Source organism: Hylobates moloch, unplaced genomic scaffold (assembly GCF_009828535.3).
Source record: "Hylobates moloch isolate HMO894 unplaced genomic scaffold, HMol_V3 SCAFFOLD_20, whole genome shotgun sequence".
NCBI lineage: Eukaryota > Metazoa > Chordata > Mammalia > Primates > Hylobatidae > Hylobates > Hylobates moloch.
In genome coordinates, this window is record NW_026652295.1 from 12,837,185 (window position 1) to 12,860,199 (window position 23,015).

General features: G+C 46.7%; 1 protein-coding gene across 3 annotated transcripts in view; it reads right to left on the reverse strand.

Moving 5' to 3' along the window:
• GFOD1 (Gfo/Idh/MocA-like oxidoreductase domain containing 1) overlaps window positions 1-18,425 on the reverse strand; it is a 129,265-nt gene extending 110,840 nt beyond the window's left edge. For 2 of the 3 annotated variants that reach the window (XR_009211387.1, XM_032141518.2), the window contains exon 1: window positions 17,985-18,425. Coding sequence is in view for 1 of the 3 variants with exons in the window: in XM_032141518.2 (XP_031997409.1) it covers window positions 17,985-18,237 (253 nt within the window). In the remaining 2 variants the exon portion in view is untranslated. Of the gene's footprint in view, window positions 1-17,636; window positions 17,839-17,984 lie in introns of those variants that run through there. The other variant, XM_032141520.2, reaches the window with a different exon arrangement.
• Window positions 18,426-23,015: the final 4,590 nt, after the last annotated feature.

Sequence of the window (23,015 nt, forward strand, 5' to 3'; positions counted from 1 at the left end):
GAACCAAATGTGTTTAAGCATATGGGAGCCAGGCAGATCAAGCCTATGGTGTGCAAAAGCCAGCAGCAGGATTGGCTGTTTCCTCCCCTATGGAGCCCTTGCTACCGCTTTCTGAATCCAGGTCATTCGTGGAACTCAATAGACCTTGCTTCTTCTCTGCAAGTGCTGGCCACAGGGCATTGTGACAATAATAAACACACATGGGCCTGCTCTTGGGGACTTCCCAGAACTCAGTTATGTAGGTGAGGGAGTCGGCCTGTGTCTCCTATTACGGCCTTCCAGAACAGTAAAGAGGCCACTGGTCACATCCCCTAAAGAATCCCTGTTGGTAACAGCACCACACTCAACCTGGAGCACGCCAGAACAGATGGAGGAATACATCACACTTGCCTTTTATATCTTATCCATACAAGAGTTTGCCATTTATTTTGGCCTCTTCAAAAATAAGTTATAATCAACAGAGAAGTGAAGATCATGAAATAACATTTTCTCAATTTTTTAACATCCTGTGGGATACATGCAGTCCCCAGGCTATTGTCTCCTCAGTTATGGAATTAGATGACGCAAGTTCCAGTTCAGTCACCATTTCCCCCTTTTTATACTTTGTCAATAAAAATGATATGGCCTTTGTTCATACAGACCATTGATACTGCAGCACATTATACTGGAAAACACATAAGCTTTGGAGTCAGGCAAACTTAAGCTGAATTCTGATTCCACTTGTTCTTAGCCATGTACACTTGCCAAAATACCATATTTCACAGAATCTAAGACACTACTGCAAAGACCAACAGTTATCTTACTACCAAGAAAGAAAAGCCCTTTTAGACATATCTATATTTCAGATGTTCAAATGTGAAAATAATACATGTCACAGAATCAGTGACATGTGATATTTAACTTCTCTACAGTGAAATTTCTCACTTGTAAGATGGAGATGCTAAATGTCCATGTTGGAGGGTGGCCATGAGATGTAAATGAGTAACACTTGTACTATGCCTCACTCCAGATCTGGCACATAGTAAGTACTCCATAGAACGTTAGTTTCTCTTCTCTTTCCAAATGTGATGAGTAGGTTCTGGATAGATTATGAGTTCTCTCAGAGTACATGCCATATCTGATATGCCTTTGACCTTTTCAAACTCCCCATGACTGAGAATATTGCCTTACACATTGTAGGCACTCAGTAAATGGGTGAGGAATACAGATGTTGAATTTGTTTGAAAAAGCGATAAATACTGAAGTTGGAAAATCCTGTTGGTGAATGTAAACAGTGATGTCCCACTGGCTTCCCCAGCACCTGTGTGCAATGAGCACATCTATCTATAATCTTGGCTGGGTCTGGGGACTGGAAAGGAGAGCAAATGCCGGCTCATGAAGCACATCCCTCCTGGAATCCCCCATGCCAGCAGGCTGTGGCTGGAGGCCCACTGCATTCAGGCAAGAATGTGCAGCTAAATCTCAGTTCCACAGACAAATGCAGCATTGTGGTTCCCGTGGGCCTCCAGGGAAAGCCAGGCTGCCTCTGTGCCCTGGACGTGAACGGCTGTGCATATTAAGTTAGACAGGCTGCATCCCCAAGGGCTTGAAACCTGTCCCCTGGGACTCTCCAACAGCAGCATCGTGGGGGGTAAACAAATGTCCCACGTGGGGATGCTGGAGGGAGCAGAAGCTCAGCTGAACAGAACCACGTGGCATTTTTTTTCCCCAATATTTTTCTGCCTGCTGATTTTCTTCCTCTGATGTCCCGATTCTGCTGGAAAGGGAGAAGAGACAGAGAAGAGGAACACATCTCATTTTCCACCACCCACTTTTGATTATTCATATTCATGTGGGAGATAAGAAGAGCCTGCCAGGGACACATTTAAATAACAAGTACTCTAAAATCATTACTTTGCCCTTGACTACAGTCAAGAGACATTCTGTGGGCAGCACACTGTAGTGTGTGTGCACTCACACTCTCACAAATGCACACTCACCTCTCCCTCCAACCCCCCACAAGCTGGAACTTAGCAGCCCCAGTTCCCTAAAGATCGCTCACACAGATGGATGTGGCTTTCACAACGTTAATGGGACTCGAAAGAAAAAAAAAAGCAATAATAATTAGCAAAACAGTAAGAACGTATTAGTTGAGGTTTCATGCTTTAGTATTTATGTAGCCTCTCCCCTCGGCTGAAGGAAAGGAAGAGGGAGTGGAGAGAGGAGGAATAAAGTCGGAAACCCCATTGCCCATGGAACTGCACAGCATGCTGGCAGTAGAGCAGAAAGCACCTTACTCTGAAGTCAAAATTCCTCCCCCTGGCCCAGGTCCTCAGGAGCTAGCTGCCGGGTGTTCTCGAAGGTTCTTGCAGGACAAAGAGGCCTGGCATATACTTCCTTCCCCTCACCACCTTCCTGAGCCATCTACTAAGACCTTTTGCTTCTTAGTGCTTTGAGGAGGGAAAACGTATTTCTTACCTCCCCTAGAGGATGGCTGAGAGGGTTAAGGAAGATGCTATCTGTGAGCAAAAGCACCCAGGTCCGTGCCATCTGCTACCTAAAGTCCTGTAATAAACCTGAGGGAAGGTGGCTGGAGCAGGGAGGGGCACTGTCATTTATCTCGTTGCTCAGTCCCTACGTCTAATAAAGAATTTAGGAAACTTCCCACGGCACATCTTCTTCTCATTAATAATAGAGTCCTTACTAATAAATCCAGAAAGCAGAACCCAGACCTTGTTAAACCTCTACTAATTAGTTTTGAGACACCCATAGCCCAATGTGGAGACTATCAACACATTCCCAGGAGAAAATGAAACATACCCACAAGTTGGGGTTGCTCGAAAATCCATGTTTGGATCTCACATAAGTGACTGATTAGCCCATTGCTATATCCATTAATGCTGTCCAGTAGAACTTTCTGCAATGATGGAAATGTTCTATGTTGCATAGTCCAATATGGTAGCTACCAGCCAGTCACATGTGGCCTTTGAGTGCTTGAAATGCGGCTAGGACAACTGAGGAAATTGTATTAGTCTGTTTTCAAGTTGCTGATAAAGACATACCCAAGAGTGGGAAGAAAAAGAGGTTTAATTGGACTTACAGTTCCATGTGGCTAGGGAGGCCTCAGAATCATGGCAGGAGACGAAAAGCACTTCTTACATGGTGGCGGCAAGAGAAAATGAGGAAGACAGAAAAGTGGAAACCCCTGATAAACCCATCAGATCTCGTGAGACTTATTCGCCATCACAAGAATAGCACAGGAAAGACCAGCCCCCATGATTCAGTTAACTCCCCTGAGTCCCTCCCACAACACATGGGAATGCTGGGAGATACAATTCAAGTTGAGATTTTAGCAGGGACACAGCCAAACCACATCAAAACTGCATTTTTCATTTTATTTAGTTTTATGTAAATTTAAGCAGCCACATGTGGCTAATGGCTACCGTACTGCATAGCACAGACCCAGAGAGCGTCTGGTATGTAGCTGGCACTCAATAAATCTCTGTTCAAGGAAAATCATAAATGGACAGTAGTTCACCATAATAAGTTCTGATTAAGCAGGATTCTCATATTTATTGAGTCCTCATTTTAAACAAAGCCCTGTTTAGGTCAACAACCTTCTGAGATGGGTGCTTTTATTATCCCCATTATACAGATAAGGAAATTGGGGCTTCAAAGAGTTAAGTGAGGAGCCCACACCCACATAGCACATGGCCAGCCAAGGACTCAACCCCGGGCAGTACCCACACACCCATTCCTGCAGTGCCTCCAGCTTTCTGAAGTCTGATGGGACAGCCTCTTCAAACTGCCTTTTCCATTGACCAAAAAAAGCTTTCAGGAGCATCACTTTACTTTCACCAGAATGACATCAAATTAGCCAAGGAACTTTTCCTTTTGAAATAGAAAAAATGAAGATACACAATTTTTGTCACATCTAGGGATCTTTTAAAAGCCTAGCCGGAGTAGTAACTTTGCAAGCCTCTGTTGTCTGATTTCTGGATCCCAAGTCAAGAGTTAACTATTCATTCCACCACTGTGGCCTCTTCCTCAAACCATCCCAAGACGGCAGACTACACTGAGAGCGCGTCACAATCATCATTTCCACGAGTTCTCACTTCTGAATGCTGAGAGGTGAGAAAGGGAGGAGAAAGGGAGGTGAGAAAGGAGGAGAAAGGGAGGTGAGAAAGGGATTTGAAACACCAGTGACCTAAATCCAGAGTTTGTAGCCCCACCCACCATGAAAGATGGGAGAGGCATGTCCACATGTCATATGCAAATGTCCTTTTCCAAAGAGATTATTGCATCCTTGCTCATCTAGTAAATTATAGCTGCAGCCAGCCCTGACCCTTGCACCATCAGGTCTCAACTGTATAACAAGAGAACATGCGCTCCCACCACCATCAGATGTAAGCACCAAACCAGGCGCAGGGCACCCTTCAAGGCATCCTCTCAACAGCTGACTGTTTACCATAGCATGCCCCTGACTCCATCAGACACAGAGCTGTCTTGACAGCACTACGAGCTGAATCAACTTTTGCAGTTCTTCCCACGCCCTCCAAGGTGGCCATCTGGGCTCCTCTCAACAGGGTCCTTTCCAACACTCCAGCAAGCTGTTTGCCTTGACTGACCCCAGAGCTCTGTCATTTGTGGCTGTCACCATTTGAGATATGAAGGGAGAGAAAGATGCAAGTGACACTTACTGCTGATGAAGAAAAGTATTTGTAGAATTTCAGACATTCTTAAACCACTCTAACTTTGCCCTAGGAGGTCAACTGCAAGCCACACAGTTTATCTTGCAGAACCAGTGGTTCCTTGAGGAGGACTTTACATCATAGAGCCTCCCATGTCTTCCTTTCAATTATTTAAATCCTACTCCCTCTTCTGGGCCCAGTTGAAGACCAACCCACCTTTTCCAAGAGGTTTTCTGGGACCCTTCCAGCTCTCAGGAATGCCCCTTTCCTCAGCTTTCAGGCAGCATCCACTCTCTGCAGTGCCACCTTCTCAGCAACCCACCAAAGAGGGGAAGGGTGCCCGGGACAAGTGGGGCCCCACTCACTGGCCCCACTCATTTTATCTCTGATGTCAAGCTCATCTTCCCCACTCAACAAAACAAATGTGCAGCAGTAAACCGGAAGCAATAATTCACCAGCTCTTAGGGGAAGCCCCTTCCAGGCCCCTTGTGCTGCGAGTGTCTCATTCAAACACACAACACATTTTATGAGGGGGATCCTGTTAAAACATTTTTGCAGCCAGGTGCAGTGGCTCAAGCCTGTAATCCCAGTACTTTGGGAGGCCGAGGTGGGTGGATCGCCTGAGGTCAGGAGTTCGAGATCAGCCTGACCAACATGGAGAAATCCCGTCTCTACTAAAAATACAAAATTAGCTGGGTGTGGTGGTGCATGCCTGTAATTCCAGCTACTGGGGAGGCTGAGGCTGGAGAATCGCTTGAACCTGGGAGGCAGAGGTTGTGGTGAGCTGGGATCATGCCACTGCACTCCAGCCTGGGCAACAAGAGCAAAATTCCATCTCGGGAAAAAATAAAATAAAATAAAATAAAATAAAATAAAATAAAATAAAATAAAATAAAATAAAATAAAAATAAGAATGCCTTTTTTTCCCCTTTGCCTTAGTGCCTTTTGTAGACTGGCACTGGGAAGCTCACCCCGGTGATCGACTCTTAATCCAATAATGATTTTTTAGGGATTACTCAACTGCCTCAAGCAAGCTCTTCCTGGCATAGCAGTATAACCATTCACTCTGCACTTAGTCATGTATCTCATTGCATTGCTCCATGTTTGCCTATGGGCTCTTCTTTCAAGGACAAAGACCATGTCTTACTTTACAGGGCATTTCTCACCACAGCTAACATAGTGCTAGAGGGATTCAAAAGGCATTTACTAACTAAAAATAAATGGAAAAAAAGAAACACTCTCCAGACACTGGGCAGAACAGGTGGTTAGAAAACCCTACTGGAAGACAATCTTCAAGTTGGAAACACCCCCTGGCAGAGGGTTCAGTGCATTCTCACAGCCCAGGGCAACGCCAGAGCCCCAGACATGGGCACCCCTCACCTGGTAGTCTTGCTCTTCTACTCTATGAACGATTTCAATGAATACTTGGCAAAACTAATTTTACTTGGGTTGGAGAATTCGTTCCGCTGTACTAGTTCCAAAATCAAAAATAAGAGGAAGTATATGAAAAACAAAAACAAAAACTCTACCCCTTCCCCCAAGTGAAGACTGCTACCTCAACAAAATAAGAAAATCACAAAACCAATGCTTACCAATCAATAAATGACAAACAACCCAATTTAAAAATGGGTATGAGATTTGAATAGTCATTTTATGAAAGAAAAATGTGACTGTCTAATAAACACATGAAAAGCTGTTCAACATCATTAATTATTATTAACAAAATGCAAATCAAAGTCCTAACAAGATACTTCTACATACCAACTATAATGGCTATGATCAAAAAGACTGACAAGGCTGGGCACGGTGGCTCACGCTTGTAATCCCAGCACTTTGGGAGGCTGAGGTGGGCAGATCACTTTAGATCAGGAGTTCGAGACCAGCCTGGCCAACATGGCGAAACCCCATCTCTACTAAAAATACAAAAATTAGGCTGGGCGCAGTGGCTCACGCCTGTAATCCCAGCACTTTGGGAGGCCAAGGCGGGCAGATCATGAGGTCAGGAGTTCGAGATCAGCCTGACCAACATGGTGAAACCCCATCTCTACTAAAAATACAAAAAAAAAAAAAAAAAAAAATCAGCTGGGTGTGGTGGTGGGCACCTGTAATCTGAGCTACTCGGGAGGCTGAGGCAGGAGAATTGCTTGAACCCTGGAGGCAGAGACTGCAGTAAGCCAAGATCATGCCATTGCACTCTAGCCTGGGTGACAGTGCAAGACTCCATCTCAAAATAATAATAATAATACAAAAATTAGCCAGGCATGGTGGTGCACACCTGTAATCCCAGCTACTTGGGAGGCTGAGGCAGGAGAATCACTTGAACCCAGGAGATGGAGGTTGCAGGGACCCGAGATCATGCCACTGCACTCCAGCCTGGGCAATGGCGTGAGACTGTCTCAAAAAAAAGACTGACAATACCAAGAGTTGGTGATGATATCAGAAAATTAGAACTCCCCTACGTTGCTAGTGGGAATGTCATGTGACGCCACTGCTCTGGAAAACAGGTTGGTAGTTTCTTAAAAGGTTAAATATATACACACTATACAACTGAGCAATTTCAGTCCTAGGTATTTAACCAAAGAAACGAAAACATGGCTCCACAAAAGAATTATATGCAAATGTTCACAGCAGCATTATTCACAATCACTAAACACTGGAAACAATACAAACATCCATCAGACGGTGAATGGATAAACAAAATGCGGTATACCCACACAATGGAGTATCACCCAGCAATAAAGATAAATGAACTTCTGATCCGTGCAACAACATGGCTGAACATCAAAAACATTGTGCTAAGTGAAAGAACTCAAGCACAAATGACTACGTACCTCACGATTCCATTTATAGGAAAGTTCTAGGAAAGGCAAACTATAGAGACAGAAAGTAGATTAGTAGTTACCTGGAGCCAGAAGTGGGAGTGAGGATTGACTGCAAATTGGCATGAGGAAATGTTTTAGTGTGTTGAAAATGTTCTAAATATATAAATTTACTAAAAATAATGGAATCACTTACAATGGGTGAATATTGCAAAATAAAAAGAATGAAGAATTTTATGGTATATATAGTTCAATAAAGCTATTTTTTTTAAAAGTAGTGTTAAAACTACAAACCAACTTAATTGGAGCTTTAAAATTTTGGCTGGGTGCGGTGGCTCACGCCTGTAATCCCAGCACTTTGGGAGGCCGAGGCGGGCGGATCACAAGGTCAGGAGATCGAGACCATCCTGGCTAACACAGTGAAACCCCATCTCTACAACAAATACAAAAAATTAGCCAGGCTTGGTGGCGGGCGCCTGTAGTCCCAGCTACTCGGTAGGCTGATGCAGGAGGATGGCATGAACCCAGGAGGCGGAGCTTGCAGTGAGCCAAGATTGCGCCACTACACTCCAACCTGGGCGACAGAGCGAGACTCCGTCTCAAAAAAAAAGAGATTTTTTTTGGAGAAATTTGTAGTTTCAGTTTAAGGACATTAATCAAAGAAGCATCTTAATACTCTAAGGGCTATTAAAATTAGAGATTGCAAAATTTTTTTAAATCATAACATTTTAATGTAAAGTTATTTTTCCTGCATTTTTTAATTCTCCACAGTAGGATATCAACAATTCTCAAGGAAAGTCTAAATCCCAAGGCATCCCACACTTGCCCAAACCCTAGAAGTCAAAGACCTATAGACGGGTATAGAATTGGTCAGGGTGAAGTGTCACTGCGGCTCTCAGTGGTGAGTGTGACAGTCTCTTTCCCAAGATTCTCCTTAGCTCAAGTCTGAACCCAAAAGAACGCTGGCTTTCCAGGTCTCCTGTTTTGAGGACAAGTGCTCAGAGGTCTGCTGCTCTCCTAGAGGGCCCACACCCACCAGCAGAACTAACCAGAGCAGTTTCTCCACCAACGCGTCTTCCAGGTGTCTCCTTGCTCAGCTTGCCTAGCCAGGTGGCCTTGATCCAGGCAAAATCTGTATTAGTCAGGGTTCTCCAGAGAAACAGAACCAATAGGGTGTGTGTGTGTGCATGTGTATATAGATGAGAGATTTGTTTTAAGGAATTGGCTTACACAACTGTGGGGTTGGCAAGTCTAAAATGTGCAGGGCGGGCAGGCAGACAGGCAGGCTGAAGACCCAGGGAAGAGTTGATGTTGCAGTTTCCAGTACAAAGGCAGTCTGGAGAAAGAAATCCTTCTCCCTCAATCTTTTCCTGACTCCTGGCTCCTTCAAGCTCCTAAGACAATACTTGAGCAGAAAGGGACTAAGTCTCGTGGCACTCCTGTGACCTGCTGCACACACTACCCAGGAGGCTCTTGGTAAAGGTCTGCAAACCTACCAAGACCACAGAACTCCACGCAGTTGGTCATGTTTATCTACTTTCCCATCACACTCTTCAAAATATATATGTCTTAAATTTAATAATAATTTAATAATAATAAGGTTGGTATTAATAGATTATCACCTCTATTATTTCTTTCACTGTTTTGCTATGGTTATTATCAAAGCAGTGAAATGCCAAATGTGTATTTCACAAAGTGGATAAAGAACCAACACAATCAGGCCAGGTGTGGTGGCTCATGCCTGTAACCCCAACAATTTGGGAGGCCGAGGCGGGTGGATCACTTGAAGCCAGGAGTTTGAGACCAGCCTGGCCAACATGGTGACCCCATCTCTATCAAAAATACAAAAATTAGCCAGGCGTGGTGGCAAATGCCTGTAATTCCAGCTACTTGGGAGACTGAGGCACAAGAATTGCTGGAACCTGGGAGGTGGAGGTTGTAGTGAGCTGAGATCGTGCCACTGCACTCCAGCCTGGGCAACAGAGTGAGAATCTATCTCAAAAAAAAAAAAAAACAAAGAAACAAAAAAAACCTACCTACACAATCAAGAAATGTCTATATTTGGTTTGTTGTTTTTGTTTTGAGACGGAGTTTTTTTCATTCTTGTTGCCCAGGCTGGAGTGCAATGGTGCAATCTCGGCTCACTGCAACCTCCACCTCCTGGGTTCAAGTGATTCTCCTGTCTCAGCCTCCTGAGTAGCTGGGATTACAGGTGCACAACACCACTCCCAGCTAATTTTTGTATTTTTAGTAGAGACAGGATTTCACCATGTTGGCCAGGCTGGTCTCGAACTCCTGACCTCAGGTGATCCACCCACCTCGGCCCCCCAAAGTGCTGGGATTACAGGCATGAGCCACCAGGCCTGGCCAAAATGTCTATATTTGTAATAACTTCCACCGTCTATATTCTTAGAATCAGCACTTTTTTTGGAGAGTACAGCCCAGATCAGAATGACTGCTCTTAACAATCCCTCCACCCCTCCAGCAGGGTGGTCTCGGCAGCATTTGGTGATGTATCCCCCACACTGTGGGTAACCACAGGAAAGACTGAGCAGGGAGAAAGCATCTGGTACAAACAGAGAGAGCTGGGCGCGGGGGCAGGGCTGCACCTTTCAGGTGGCTGAACCTGTCATGTTCATATTTAGGAGCTGCGTGTGGATAATTTTTCACCCACCACATGAGCCTGTGAAGCGGAGGAGGCTGGTGTAGAGCGGGGTGAATGAGGAAGCAGACACACAGAGAGAAGCAGAATAAAATTCAGAGGGTTTCTGGTTTCCAGGTATCCACCAAAGCCCTGCTGCAGCCCTGTTCCTGCGTCATGTGGGACCCCCCCAAGCACCCCCACTGCAAGGGATAGTAAATCTTCACAGCAGCATGGTGAGCTCTTGGTAACCCCATCAGTACCTTTGAGTGATCACGTAGCTGTGAAGCAAGTACTGGATTTGCAGCAAATATGACACCTGAAGCTTGGCTTAGGTACCGTCCCTTTACAAAAAAAAGAAAAAATTTAAATATATTCTCTGAGTCTTACAGGAAGGAATCATCTTTTCAAAAAATATTTTAAAAAAATCTTCAAAAGCACCATTTGGAAGAGCTAAAGAACTACTCACTTAAAAATTTTAAAAATTTTAAAAAAGAACTAACTGCCTTAGGGCAAAGTAAAAACTACTGTTTATTGAGCTTGATGCAGAGAGATGAGGGCAGCCACCAGGTAGGTCTTTATATTTTCCCTCTCATTTTAGTTATCACACCAACCCTATATGATAGTGTTAGCTGTGTGTTATTGGCAAGAAAACTGAGGCTCAGGAAGGATGGTTACGACTCCCAAAGTCAAACAGTAGTAACCTGTCAACCTTTCCTTTCATTGATGAGTGTTATGAAGCACAACATCTTATATAATGATGCTCCTTTACTGGGCTATGATTGCCCTGAATCAAATATATAACTAAGTGCCTGTATATTTCATTCTTGATGAAACCCTTAAAACATGCTATTGACTTCCACTTTTTGTTGTTCTTCTTCTTCCCCAGTTTAAGGTATCAAAATGTCCAACTTCTTCATTTAGCTTCTTCTCCCTCCAATGGAAACTTCTGCAGAATTGCACATTATCAAAGCCAGATATCATCAACAAAATAATCGTTCAACTGCACCTAATTTCAGTTAGATGAAATGAGATTGGTGATGCTTGACTTTTCCTAACAATAAAGAGAGTGATTTCTTCCATTTACATAATGCCCAAGGGCTTCCTCGGCCCTACAACAAATTGATAGACCAAAAATCATTTCACTCAGTGCTCAGGGGCAGGAACCCAAAGAGAAAAATGCAATCACCTTTTTCACATATATCCAGAAGAGACCTCAAGCAAGAACTGGAAATGCAAGGTTTGCTAGGATGTCAGAATGGCTGCTGTCAAGTCCAAGTGCATCGTGAGCATTATCTGCAGCCTTATTTCTGCTGGCATGGCGATGCTGGCCAGCAAAGTCCTCTCTCAACCCCATTTCCTCCTCGCTCCCTCACCTCTGCTCCTGGCAGCCCTCTTCAACATGAAGCAACTGCTGACACCACAAAGAAGGACAGAAAAGGGCCAATTGCTCCAGGTCCTCAGCTGATGACGCCAAACAAGTTGGGACAAGATCAATGTGCAGCAAGATCAAAGCTCAAGGAAACCCTGTGGCCTTACTCACCACCCCAAAAGAGCCTTGCACTCCCATGGAGAAACTTCACCAAGAGAGTCTGCACTGCTGTCTCCAAATACAGAGATCATGAAAACAGACGTCATCACATTCCACACAAGGCAACAGGTATTTTAGCACGGTTCCCCTGCCAGGTTAATTACTCACAGGAGGGTATGTCTTCTGTTCCCAAAGGCAGAGAGCTATCTCATCTCTAGTGTCTGACTGTTCCAGCATCTACACTGCCTGAGGGCTGGATAGAAATTCTGAACCTCAGGTCCCACCCAGGAATCTGTTTTTTATTTTATTTTGAGACAGGGTCTCACTCTGTCACCCAGACTAGAGTGTAGTCGTATGATCTCGGCCTTGACCTCCAGGCTTCAGGTGATCCTCCCACCTCAGTCTCCCAAGTAGCTAGGACTACAGGCATGCACCATCATGCCTGGCTAGAGACACGATCTCACTATGTTGCCCAGGCTGATCTTGAAGTCCTGGGCTCAAGCAATCCTCCTGCCTCCATCTCCCGAAGTGCTGGGATTATAGGTGTAAGCCACTGTGCCTGACCTGGAATCTGTTTTTTGATAAGATCCCCAGGTGATGCAACCACACATGAAAGTTTGAGAGGCACTCGGCTACTGCATACAGGAGGATAAGAATACTATGTGTTAACTGACACATTCTGTTTAGAACCTTTTGCCTTCCCCCAGGCATACATGTATTCAATGAAAATGCATTCATTTGTCATTCAATAAATATTTATAGTGTGTCTACTAGGTGACTAAGTGTCTGGCACTGTCTAAGGGAGATAAGGGTACCCTGGTGAACCAAGCAGACAAGGGTCCTACTTTCAGATAACTCACATTCTAGCTGGGGAAACAAATAACACACAAGAAAACAACCAAGCAAATGAAAGAGATCATCACACACAATGAAGAATGTTACCAGGAAGAGAAAGAAGGTGACAGAGGCAGGACTGAGGTTGGAGGAGAACCTTGTAATTGGGAGGGGAGGATCCAGAAAGGTCTCTCGCCCAAAGTAACACATAAGCTGAGACTTGAAAGTGAGAATGAGCTAGCCATTCCAGAAAGTGAGGCAAGAACCTTCTGGGCAAAGGGATGACCTGGTGCAAAGGACAAGAGTCAGGAAAGGGACTGGCATGTGAGGAACAGAAAAGAGGCCAGGTGGCCGGAATATAGAGTCCAGGAGTGTGTGAAGCCAACCAAGAAGTGGGAGAGATGGACAAGGCAGGGCCATTTCAGGCCAAGAAAGTCATGCCAAGGAGCTTGGACGTTATTCTAGGTGCTGTGGGAGCCACTGAAAGTGGAGAGTGATACCTTACACACACACACACACACACACACACACACACACACACACACACGTGCACATGTGCTCACTTTCCCCATTGTACAGAGTAGACTGCCTAAGAAACAAGACTGGACCCAGGCCGGCTGGCTTTGGGCCTGTGCTGGCCTGGAGCCCCGTGCTGCTGGGGACACAAAGGTGAGTGAGGCTTCTTTGCCTTGTCTGCGTCCTGACCGTCAAGATGCTTGCTGGGAGAGGCAACAAGGAAACTGACAAAAAATACAGTGTCATTTTAGGTGCCAGTTAATTAGGCAATATCTTTGTTAAATGTAATCAGCATGTACTCTCTGACCAGCAATTTACGCATCTATCCCACAAACAAGCTGGCATGTGTGCAAAATGACATATGCTCAAGATTATTCATTACATGGTTGTATAAGCAAAAATTGGAAACAACCTAAATGTTGAGTAACAGGGAACTGCTTAAATAAATTTTGATGTATCCATACAATGAAATACTAGGTAGCCAAAAATAGGAACAATAATACTTTCACATTCAGAGTTTCATATATTTGTATATATGTAAAATATATGTATATATGTTATATATCATAATATATATAAAAATGTGCATACATGTATATCTATAAATATGTTAATATACGTATATATGCAAATCTGTATATGTATATGCTGTATATGTAGATATAAAATAATATACATAAATTTAATAATGCATATTAACTGATTAAATATAATTAATTTATATTAATATTTATATTGCTTGACATTGATTATATTATTATATTAAATTTATGTAATAATTTAATATATTTTAAAAATAATATTTAAATTTTAACATACATAAAATTTCAAGCTGATATTGTTACATGACAAAAGCAAGGTCCATAAGAATGAATGGCATGCTACCAACTGTGTAAAAGGTTTTTAAAATCCCCACACAGGCCAGGCGTAGTGGCTCACACCTGTAATCCCAGCACTTTGGGAGGCCAAGGCAGGCAGATCACCTGAGGTCAAGAGTTTGAGACCAGCCTGGCCAACATAGCGAAACTCCGTCTCTACTAAAAAATACAAAAATCAGCTGGGTGTGGTAGCACACACCTGTAATCCCGGCTACTCGGGAGGCTGAAGCAGGAGAATCACTTGAACCCAGGAGGTGGAGGTTGCAGTGAGCTAAGATCGTGCCACTGCACTCCAGCCTGGGCAACAGAGCGAGGCTCCGTCTCAAAAAATAAAATAAAATTATATTAAATTAAATTAAATTCCCATACATATACTTGCCAGGATATACCTTGAAAAATATATATTATTTTTAATACTTTCACAGAGTTTCACATATTTGTGTATATGTAAAATATGTATATATATTATATGTTATCTATACATATATATATAGCCTTGAATGGGAGACATAAACAACTGGTAATAATGATTGCCTCCTGTCCAAAGGCAGGGACTGGGGGACATTCGGTCTTCACTGTGTACTTTCATAGCATTTGAAATTTGTACTACATGAATATATAGCCAATTCAAAATAACTAAATAAAATTTAAATGTTAAATGAATGCCTTAAAATAGGTGCTAAGCAAGATGGGGGCACACAGTGCTGAGACAACAGAAGGGTACGTAGGGTGGGGGGTTTGAGGGAGAGGAAGCGGTAACACTTGGGCTGAGTATTGAAGGGCGAACATGGAAGGAGACCTCAAGGGACAAGGGCTTTCCTGACAGAGACCTGGACATGCGCGCCAACAGGGCCCATTCAAGGAAACCCCAGCAGTGTGGGCTCGCTGAAGCTCTTGGCTTCGGGAATGGCCACCAGGACGTGAGGCTGGGCTCACTTCTTCAGGATGTGAGGCTGGGCATGTCATGCCAATCAGCTGGGGCTTTTCCTGAAAGGGGAAACAATGACATGACCAGGTCTCTAGCACTGCCAGGTACTCCATACCTGGCAGCAGTGTGGATAGTGGCTAGAGGCAGGGTTGGGTGGGGTGGACTGCAACCTAATTCAGAAACTACGTAAGGACCTGACTTCTATGGGGAACAGACACAGAGAGTTTCAGATGGCATCAACCAGGTTTGGGAACCGATTCCAGGGCTGGGATGAAAAAGGAATAAAGGACGACTCCAACAGTCTGACCTGGGCTGCCATGATCTATGGCAGAGGAACAGGTACAGCTGATGGAAGAGGAAGAAATGACTCTGGGTGAGGTAGAGTGCTGGGTTCAAATCTCTAGCCGTAGGTCCAGGAGCAATGTGACTCAGGTCTCTGAATCTCAGTTGCTTCATTTGTGAAATGGAGCTAATATCTATCTTAGAGGATTATTTTAGTCATGAAATGAAATGCTTTATACGCAGCACTTACCACGCTGCCTGGCACACAGTATGTACTTAATAAGAGGCAGCCTTGGACAGTGTAGAAAGTACACTTGGTAGAAATGTCTCTACAACAGAGGAATGCCTCATTCACTAAGGTAGGGATTTTGAGGAAAGTTTTAAAAATCAAAGGAGGATGTGTGTGATTCAATTGATCTGAAGTTTCATTTTACTGTGGTCCCTAGACCAGCCCCTTACTTTGACAGGCCTGTGACCAGTTATGAGTGTGGATCGAGGGCCACAGACCTGTCACCCTCACTGGGAAGTAATTCAAAGCCCAGGCCTTTGCTAAAAGGACAATTTACCAGGACGAATCAGAGTAGCTAGTTTCAATTCCAGGCAAACACTCGTATCTATACACTCCCAACAGCCAGATCAGCCTGATGACTGTTTGGGGTTTTTCACTTCCTATGTTGTATGTGTTGAACCTTCAACAGTGACTGTAAAGCAAACCAAGACGACCACCCCACTGTGCACTCACAGGGGCACCCTGCAAAAGAAGGAGCTAAAAAAAGAAAGAAGAAAGAAGCTCAAAACTTACCCTAAAAACATGAACAAAACTCTATTCTGTCATCATCATTATTAAACTAGGTCTATTATGCCTCTTATCGTTGGTTTTGAAGAGGTAACAGACATGTCTTGTTAATTAAAGTCACAGGGATATTTGAAAAATAAGAACAGAAGAAGTATCCAGAAATGTCTAATTTGTGTCACATCTCCTGAAACCAGAGCCCCCAGACACTTTCATGGCCAAGGTCCCAGAGACAGCCAGAAAACAAGGTCATCCTTGTTCCCCAAATTGCCACCCTCCTGCTCTAGGGTTGCTCTGTGGGTCTGAACCCAGGACAGGAACCGCCATCTTTATGGTGGAGAAACGATGTTACAACATGGTCTTTCAGATATGACCAGTCCTAAGCTCTCCAGTATACGCAGGGCTCATGAGGGACCAGTTTTGTACAAATTGCACTAATAGAATTATACCATAAGATGGTTATAAAATATTTGATATGCAAAGAGCCAGTGTAAACAAGGGAGTTATCTACCCAACATACATGTTCCATTAAACAGAAAATAAATATTAGCCAGACTCAATGGCATTCAGTTCAAGGCCAAAGAAACAGGCCACAAAGGGCAGACACTTAATAAAATTAACTGACAAAACTGACAATGTGGGCAGCCTACTTAGGAATTCTACTAGATGTTGCATCTGGGTCAATAGCCAAACGGCCTGATAAAAATGCCTTTCTATGGAGAAAGAGTTTTACATTCTGTTCATAGCTCTTCGAAGACGGAATTAACACACACGTATATTTCACCTACCCTGAATCCATATCTATTTTAAAAAAATAAAACAGTCTTTCCAAGACTACATAACTTCCGGTTGGTTTCTGGATGTTGTCTCTGTTCCTTCGCAGCTCCTCCCTTCTAATCTGTTCTACTATTCGCTTCATCTGGTTATAAGCTTTGTTCTTTTTATAAGCTTTGTGTTTTTGCTCACCAATAGAAACTTCAGCTTTCAAAGGTGAGCTGCTAATTTTCTTGGAATTGTAAGATCAAGCAAGCTTCCTGGGATTGTTTTAGGTTACGTGTAAGAACTGATGATGAACAAAACATGCCCTTCTCTTTCCCCTGAGCATAGGTTGAGAGGCTGCTACTCTGTCCTCAGAGATTGTTCAGACTGCCTGGGAGTTGAGGGGAGCAGGGACCAGATGGTGAGGCACCCTGAACTCATCTCCAGCCCGCGGGTCAACACTGTGCCTTCAGAAACTATTCCTGAAGGCGATTAGGGAGGGCCTTTTCTGATGCAAAGCATCCATGCCTCTGGAGCTACTGCGCCCATCCTCCTAAAAATTTAAAATCTATTACTCCAAATTGGGGCAGAAGACATTTCCCGGGAGGCTGCAGCCAAAAGTTAAAACCCCCTGGTTTTACCAAATCAGTCTTTACTAACCTATGACGCCTCCGAAAACATTCTAATACATCATCACCCCCATCCAACAACTCCCACCATCCTTGCCTCCAGCGCAGACGAAATAATTCCTGCCGATGGTCACATCTCTAATCTCACGCTAAACTAACTCACAGCAGAAAGAAACAAACGACCCCAGCAGGGCGCCACAGCTGCTGAAGGGCAGGTCCTCTATCGCACCCAAGAAAACCCGAGACACGTGTGCGGCCCTTTTATTCAGGCGTTTCTGGGCGCGCACTCGCCTCTCCCAGGCGCGCGCGCACCCCCCCCGCCCACACATACACACACTTGGACACTACACACACACCTGAGGACTAACTTTCCTTTTCTCGCGGAGCACCCCATCCCCTGTTATTGGCATCTGATCTTCCTAGTTCGGATCCCCGGAGCACACGCCTCCTCCAGCCTGCAAGCTACACACGTGGTGAAGCGCGTCCAAGTGGTGCCAGGAGGCAGGAGGGAAGCGCAAAGGTGGGGAAGGCCGGGGACGAGGAAGGAGGGAGCTCTGAGTCGGATCTGGGATCTCAGATCCCCGGAACAGCGTAGATGCAGGATAAACTTCTGGGATGCGGAGAGGGAAAGGCAGCGGGGAAAGAACCCAGAGAAGGTTGAAGGGCGGGGGTGGGACGGAGGATGTGGGGTAAGGGTCGCTCACCTAGGGTTTTGACAGCGATCTGTCTGGTGAGGGGCGGCGGCAGGTTAATGCACACTAAGTCCACGTCCTGATGCAGCAGCACCTCATCAATGCGGCTAGTGTAGAAGGGGACACTCATCTCCTTGGCCAGCTCCTCTGCTTCTTCCTGCGTGCGGCCCCACAGCGCCTTCACCGCGAAGCCCTCGTCTTTTAGCAGCGGGATGATGACACGGGCCGTGAGGCTGGTGCCGAACACGCCCACCCCGGGAAGCATGGCTGCTCAGAGCCGCCTGGTTCTGCTTCTACTCGGATCTCCAGTCCAACACGCGCACACACCCACCTCTAGCCAGTCCTGCACCCGGCTCCTGCAGCCAATCTAGCCGCGGTGCGCCAGCCGCCGTGCACCGGGCAAGGCGCCCGGGTGCCCAGAGCGCACTGAGCTGCAGGCGGAGCAAGCTCGGGGCGCCTCAGAACGGTGACTGCGGCAGTGTCCGCCACGCGGGGCTCGCGTCCTTCCCGGAGTCGGCGGCAGGGACCCCCCCAGGGCGCCGGAGGCTTCGAAGCCCCCTGGAGCCCCGGCTCAGGCTGCGCTCCCGCGGCAGCGCCAGTCCGCTGCGTGCGCCCCGCCAAGGCCGCTCCATGGCCGGCTCATCCCCGCGGCCGCGCCGCCGCAGCCCGGGACCGGCTCTCTCCCGCGTCGTTTGCGCAGCCGGCGAATCGCGCACACAAACGTCTACACCCTGCCAGAGCACGGAACCGCTCCGCTGGGGAGTCTCCTTTCTCCCCCGCCCTCCGTTTGGAATGAAATAATCCCGTGGCCGCTAGGAGGCCGGCTAAGGATTCGGCTCGGAGAGCGCCGGACTGGGATCCCGAGCTGCAGCGCGGCAGCTGCGGCCACGACCCGGCGCCAGCCTCCTCATTCTGCTGCCATGTTCGCTCGCCTCGCGGCTCGGGCGGCCTCGGCGCTAGGCCCGCTCAGGCTCCGGGATCCCGCGGGGACGAGGGCGGAGTTGGCGAGTTTGGCTGTCAGCGGCCGGTGTTCCTGCACCGCCCTCGCCGCAGCGCCGCGCGCCATTGGCCGCCGCTCGCCGCCCCCTCCCCCGCCGCCGCCAGCTCCGGGTGCGCGCTGCGCCCGGCCCCGGGAGCCCAGCCCAGCTCCTCCCCGGCCCCGCCTCGCTCGCCTCCTGCCCCTCCGCTTCTTCCCTTTCTTTGCCCTCACCATCTCCTTCTCCTCCCTGCTTCACTCCAAACCCCTCCCCAAGCAAGCAAATACATCTATCTAGGCAGAGCGCGCCCTAATAGGTTAGTCGCCTGTCCCTTGGAAGAGAGCAGTGGGCGCCTTCGCCTGGGGTAGGTGAGGGTACCCGGCGAGGTGCGAACAGCCGATAATAATAACCTCGGCTCCAGGAGCGTTTCCTGAGTGCTGAGCATCATACTAACGCCTTTCCAGGCATTGTCCCTTTTAGTCCTCGCAGCAACCTAAGGTTATTGGAAACCCATTTTACCAGTGATGTGAATGAGCCCCAATGAAGACTAAGGGACTTGCGCAAGGTGACATATGTAAGCAACAGGCCCGCGATTGGAATCCAGGCCCCAGAGTCTGGGCACGGAACCGCAGACTTCTATGGTCTCCTTCCAAGCTAGCCTGCTCCAATCGCGCGCCCCCGCTCCGGCCGCGCACGCACGGTTCAGCCGCCTTCTTCGAAGACAGTCCAGTCTTGGCGGGCTCCCATCTGCCTCCCACCTCCCCCGCCCCTAGGCTCGTGCCCGCCCCCGCGTAGACGCTGTGGTGTGGACGGCCGCAGCGGGGCAGGGCTCTCCGAGGCTGCTGCGGCACGTGCGTCTCGTATCTAGGTTTCCAGACGGATATGTCGCCCTGGCCAGATGCCACGCCTGCCTCTTGCTTCGGCTCCTGTTGCCGTCGCCACTTAACCGCAGCCTTTACTTCTCCCAGCTTGCCCCCACCTCCACCCCCCTGAACCCTTCCCAGGCCCTCGAGGGGGCACCGATGGGGACTGGCCAAGGCTGGCCCCGCACCTCTGGAGCCATGGGGACTCTGCGTCTGTCTGGTTTTCCACTATATCCTCAGCACCTGGCACACTGCCTGCCCTGTATGTAGTAGGCGCTCAATAAACATTTGCTAAATAAATGAATACGTATTCATCGAATGCCCGCTTCGCACCCATTTGGTGCCAGGAAAGGGGACTAAAAATTGAAAGGCACGTCTTCTAGCTGAAGGTCTCTGGAGAGGTCATGGGTCAGGTCATGTTCATCTCCTGTCTTCAGCACTGGGCTCAATGTAGCACATGGTCTGCCGCAACACGAGTGGAAAACGTGATACTTGCAAGAGTTTAAAACAACTTGTAACAACTGGCAGTGAGGCGGGGCGCGTGGAGAAAGCAGGATACCAAGAAAGCTGTGTGTGGCAATGCAGGGTGGAGGCTGACCTAGGGCATTAGAAGAAAGGCACAAAGGACACGGTGCTGGGTGGCTGGCAGCAGCCTGGGGAGGACTGAGAGACAAAGAGGGGTGTTGCCCTCAACACTAACAGGCTTCTTTTGAGCAGGGGTTTTGTAAGCACCAAGGCAGGAACGCCTATCTGGGCACAGGGGCAGGCAGTGGTGTCAGACCCAAGGGACTGGATACATCACAGGCTTGTCACATGTCAGAGATGGCCAGGCTCTCAGGGAGCAGAGGATGTGCAGTAGTGGTCGGAGCACAGCCAGACGCACTGGCATTGGCTTCTGGCTCTGCCATTTACTAGCTGTGGGACCTTGAGCAAATCACTTCTCTGCGGCATAGTTTCATCTGTAAAATGGGTGGGTAATAATGGTATATACCATTACCAAGGGGTTTTAGAGGATCGTATTCATTAATATTTACAAAGTCCTGAGAATAAGGCATGGTGCATAGTAAGTTCTACATAAATGTTAAATAAATATAGAGAATGGGTCTGTTACGGATGTCATTTCTTGATGAGAGAGACCATTGTACAGTGCAGCAATATCTAGCTAATAAGACAGAATTTTGTGTTATTTTAAAGGGAACTCTACCCCTAGCTTGAGTGTGAGTAAAAAATGGAACTTCTAAGCCTGCTGTGGTGGTTCACACCTATAATCCCACTGACTGGGGAGGCCTAACCAGGAGTATCGCTTAAGCCAGAAGTTCTAGACCAGCTTGGGCAACATAGCAAGACCTCATTTCCTAAAAAATTAAAAAATTAGCTGGACGTGGTGGTGTGTTGTGTGTCTGTAGTCCCAGCTACTTGGGAGACTGAGGTGGGATTGAGCCCGGGAGTTCAAGGCTGCAGTGGGCCTAGCCTTGATCATGCCGCTGCACTCCAGCCTGGGCAACAGAGGGAGACCTTTTCTCTAAAAAAGAAAGAAAAGAGACCTTCCATCTATATAATATCAAAGAAAATGATCACATTTTATTCTCATTAAAATTTATAAATAAACATTATGATCTCCATTTCATAGAAGGCAAAACTACGTCCTGCTAGCAAGTCCAATTTAAAGGTTTAAAACAGAACACTTCATTTCCAACCTTACTCTCAAGCCATTCCTGCCTCATCAATAAATAAAATCACCAGTTCACCAGTTGGCCAAAAGCCTTGGAGTCATCTGGTCCTCATATCCTTTATAGCCAACCATCAGCAAATCCTGTCTGCTCCACTTGCAGAATGCATCCAGAGTATGCCCACCTCTCCCTGCCATGGTTGGGGAGTCCAAGTCACCGTCATCACTATCAGGACCACTGTCCTTACTGGTCTACCTGCTTCCAGTGATGCCCCTCGTAGTCCATAGATCCCATAAAAGATAAGTTGAATCATCACCTGTCATGCTTGGCACCTGCCAGTGAATACCCATCACACTTCAAATCAACTCCAAAGGCCTTAGCATGCCTGAAAGACTCTACCTGGCCTAACCCACAGTGCCTTGCATCTCATAGGCCTATTGCATACCGCCCCATACCCTGCATTCCAGCGCTCTGGCCTCTTTGCTGTGCTCTTTACAGGCTGAGTTTGTTCTTGCCCCAGGGCCTTTGCACTTGCTGTTTCATTTGCCTGACACCCCATTCCCCCCAACACACACATACATACACACACAAATCCACAGGGCTCTCTACTCACTTTGCTCAAGCCTCTGCTCAGACTGCCTAGCCTGACCATCTCATCTAAAATGACACCTCTGTCATATTTCATCCCTTTGTCCAGCTTTATTTTTCTTTATACCTCCTGTCACTGCCTCACATTATATTATATGCCTGCCTATCTGTTTATCATCCATTTGCCTTGACAGGTTACAAACTCACTGAGACAAGAAGTTTGGGTGTCTCATTCACTTTTGAATCCCCAACACCTAAAATGGTACTGGCACCTGCTAGACATTCAGTACCCATTTGTTGAATGAATGCTTGCACATTCTTCTAACAATCGTGCATTGTTATGAGTTAATATTTACAAAGTCATCAGAACCGTGCCAAGTGCCATGTGCAAGAATGGCGCATGCAATGGAGATGCACAGTGGAGTAGGACAGAGCCCCTGCCCCCAGGTTGCTTACACCTGGTAGCCCATTGGTTGATGACATGAATTGGCCATGGCAACACAGCATGACACACCCATAAGACTGGTCTGCATGGGTTGATTTGAGAGCAGAGGAGGGTTCTGAAATCTGAATGGGAAAACTGTGAAGACATGCACTAACAGAAGTGGACTGGGCCCAGGTTTTGAAAGACTTGCTGGAGTTAGCCAGAAGAAAGAGAGGAGAATAGTCTAGACAGAGGAAAGCTATGAACAGGCTAACTCAAGGTGAAAAGGTGTATGTGGAGGCCAGAACATGGTGGGGAGAATGAATAATTAGATTGGTGTTTTAGAGCCATTACTCAACTTCCAGTACGGAGGGTGTCTCGTGAGGGGCCACTAGACCCAGCCCTGCAGGGAGCCCACTGCAGTGACCCCAGAGTGAGGGAAAGAGGACTAAGAAAGGTGGCAGCTATGGGAATGAAGATACCAGTGCGGAGATATCATGAGATAAAAAGGAAATGAAGTC